Consider the following 2555-nt stretch of genomic DNA (forward strand, 5'->3'; position numbering starts at 1 on the left):
TTTAAGAAGAGGAGGTGGATAACCACATTTAATAAATAAATTGTACAATTGTTGTAAATTAATGTTTTTAAGTGAATGATGACTTGTAGCTATTACTCTAGTTTTCATACCCAAAATCAAATTGATTTTTTGTTGTTGTGTGTGGAAAGACTCATAATGTAAAAATCTGCCTGATGATCCAGGTTTCCTATACCAAGATGTTATGAGCGAGTTGTCCTCTCTCCTAATGAGTCTTGTGTCTAAAAAGGGTNACATTGATATACAAAATAAAATATTAATAAATTAATTTATTGATAACATCTGTTGTTTAGAGTTGTTAGTTGTGTTTGGTTTCTGGAAGAATAATATTTTGATTTGAACCGACTACTGAGGAGAGTCTAAAGCTAGCAGGGAGAAGGTATACAACATCACACCAAAATCAAATTTACATGTTACACTAAAACACAATTTAAAATTTAATTTGGCGCTTATACAAATAGAAAGTCACATAACTATATACCATAACAATATGTCGTCCGAACGTGGAGCAAGAAGAAAAAGTGAAGGCTAGAAGAAAAAGTAAAGACAAGAATAAAACTAGAGAAATGGATCTTAGAAGTGGAAAACAAACTGGAGAAGAATCAAGTGAGTCTTTATCAGAGCAAGAAACGACAATGGAACCAGGACCAATAACAGGAAGAGGAAGAAAATCGGCAATACAGAATATGATAGAAGATATGACGAATACTATACATGAAGATAGAAAAAAACAAGACGAAGATAGAAAAAGACTAGAGGAGACAATAAAACAAGGAAGAAAAGATTTACAAAAATTGGAACAAGGAAGAATAGAAGATTTAAAAAAATTTGAACAAGGAAGAAAAGAAGATATGGAAACAATGGTAAAAGTAATTTAACAAAAAGTACAATCCATCAAGGAAGAAATTCGACGGGGAACACAAATATGGAAACAAGATTTAAAAGAAGATATTGAAAAGACAGAACAGGAGATAGCAATGGTAGCGAATAAAACGATGGAAATAGAAGAAACAATGAAGAAACAGGAAGAGGAAATTAAAACTATTAGAGGAAACATTGCGAAAAATACTCACAACATTGAACAAGTGAAACGACAAGTAGAAGATAGAGTATGTGGAAATAGAAATGAGATGGAATTGGAAAGAAGAACAAAAGAACAAATAGAAGAACTCCAGAAAGAAGTTGAAAGTAAGAGAATTGAAAGGACGAGAAGGTGAGATGGTTACTAGATGGATTTGTCAAGGAGACAGAAAATTACATAAATTTACAGGGAACATAAACAATTTACACCCAATGGTATTTATAAAATTATTAACCAGAGAATTAAAGAAATAGAAGAAGGAAGAATAGATGAAGATACTAAACTGGAGAGAATAAAGGAAATTATAAGAGAAAATTTGGAAGCAGAAGCACTGATATGGTTCAATGGCATAGAGAATGATGTTCAAGATTACGAACAATTAAGAAATCGATTCTTACAACATTTTTGGGGTGACGATGCACAATTGATGGTAAGAGAACGGTTATATTTTGGAAAGTTTAATCCACACATGTCCAACAGTCTCACTAACTATGCACTTAGACTATACTCACTAGCTCAGTACTTAACACCAAAAATAAATGAACAAGATTTAGTATTATACATTTCTCGACAATTCAAACAAGAGATAGCAGAAACCATCGCAATGCACGACATAAAAACAATGGAGCATATGTATAACTATTTAACAAGAGTAGAAAGAAATATGCCTAGTAATTATCAAAATTCCAGTAACATAAATCGTAGCAATATTCAAAATTCAAGTAACCATCAGGGAAATAGTATCAGATATAGTAACAGACAAAATGATAGATATCAAAACAATTTTAATAATAATAGAAATTACAATAATTTTCGGCAAAATAATCCCTACAATCAAAATAATGGCAATTTTAACAATAATTTTCGAAATAATAATAATAATTTCACCAATCGATATAACAATACTAACAATTTTGGTAATAATTACGATAACCAACGTAATCAAAATGCTCATACTAACAATAACAGAAATTTTAACAATTATAATAATAATTTCAACTATGGTTTTCGACAAAATGAATACAACAATACGCGGCGCAATCAATATCAACCATTGAGAGGGGAAGAAGATGTACAGCCTCGAAGGCAAGTTAATTTTCAGAGACGACGAAGTCCTAGCAGATCAGAAGAACGAGCTGAAATGCCCAGAAGTGAAGATGGTAGGTTTGAAACACAAAGATCCAGATCTTTAGACAGGGAATCAATAAGACAAAGTACAAACGATCCTCAAAATTTTCAGTAAAATGCAAGCCAGACAAATTAATTAAATTATATAGTTGTAATTATATGCATCCCCGAGAATTTATAACATTAGATGAAAACGTAATAATAAATCAAAATAACAATTTAATTTATGTAAATTCCAAATTTCAAAATTCCAATTTAAATATACTACTTGATACAGGTTCTGAAGCGTCATTAATAAGTCAAAGCATAGTAGAAAAATTTCAAAATT

At 30.6% G+C, this 2555-nt stretch overlaps 1 protein-coding gene across 1 annotated transcript; it reads left to right on the forward strand.

Moving 5' to 3' along the window:
* The first annotated feature begins 995 nt into the window (after positions 1 to 995).
* Positions 996 to 2292, forward strand: LOC111692372 (reticulocyte-binding protein 2 homolog a-like). Its single transcript, XM_023456344.1, has 3 exons — positions 996 to 1231; positions 1289 to 1529; positions 2161 to 2292. The coding sequence occupies exons 1-3, from the start codon at positions 996 to 998 to the stop codon at positions 2290 to 2292; spliced, it is 609 nt and encodes a 202-aa protein (XP_023312112.1).
* Positions 2293 to 2555: the final 263 nt, after the last annotated feature.

Source organism: Anoplophora glabripennis, unplaced genomic scaffold, assembly GCF_000390285.2.
Source record: "Anoplophora glabripennis isolate ALB-LARVAE unplaced genomic scaffold, Agla_2.0 scaffold1121, whole genome shotgun sequence".
Taxonomy (NCBI): Eukaryota; Metazoa; Arthropoda; class Insecta; order Coleoptera; family Cerambycidae; genus Anoplophora; species Anoplophora glabripennis.

Coding starts and splice junctions, on each gene's coding strand:
- LOC111692372 (XM_023456344.1), top strand. CDS start 996: ATGGTAGCGAATAAAACGATGGAAATAGAAGAAACAATGAAGAAACAG. Junction 1,232..1,288: donor AGAATTGAAAGGACGAGAAG/GTGAGATGGTTA, acceptor ATAAATTTACAG/GGAACATAAACAATTTACAC. Junction 1,530..2,160: donor GTGACGATGCACAATTGATG/GTAAGAGAACGG, acceptor AACCATTGAGAG/GGGAAGAAGATGTACAGCCT.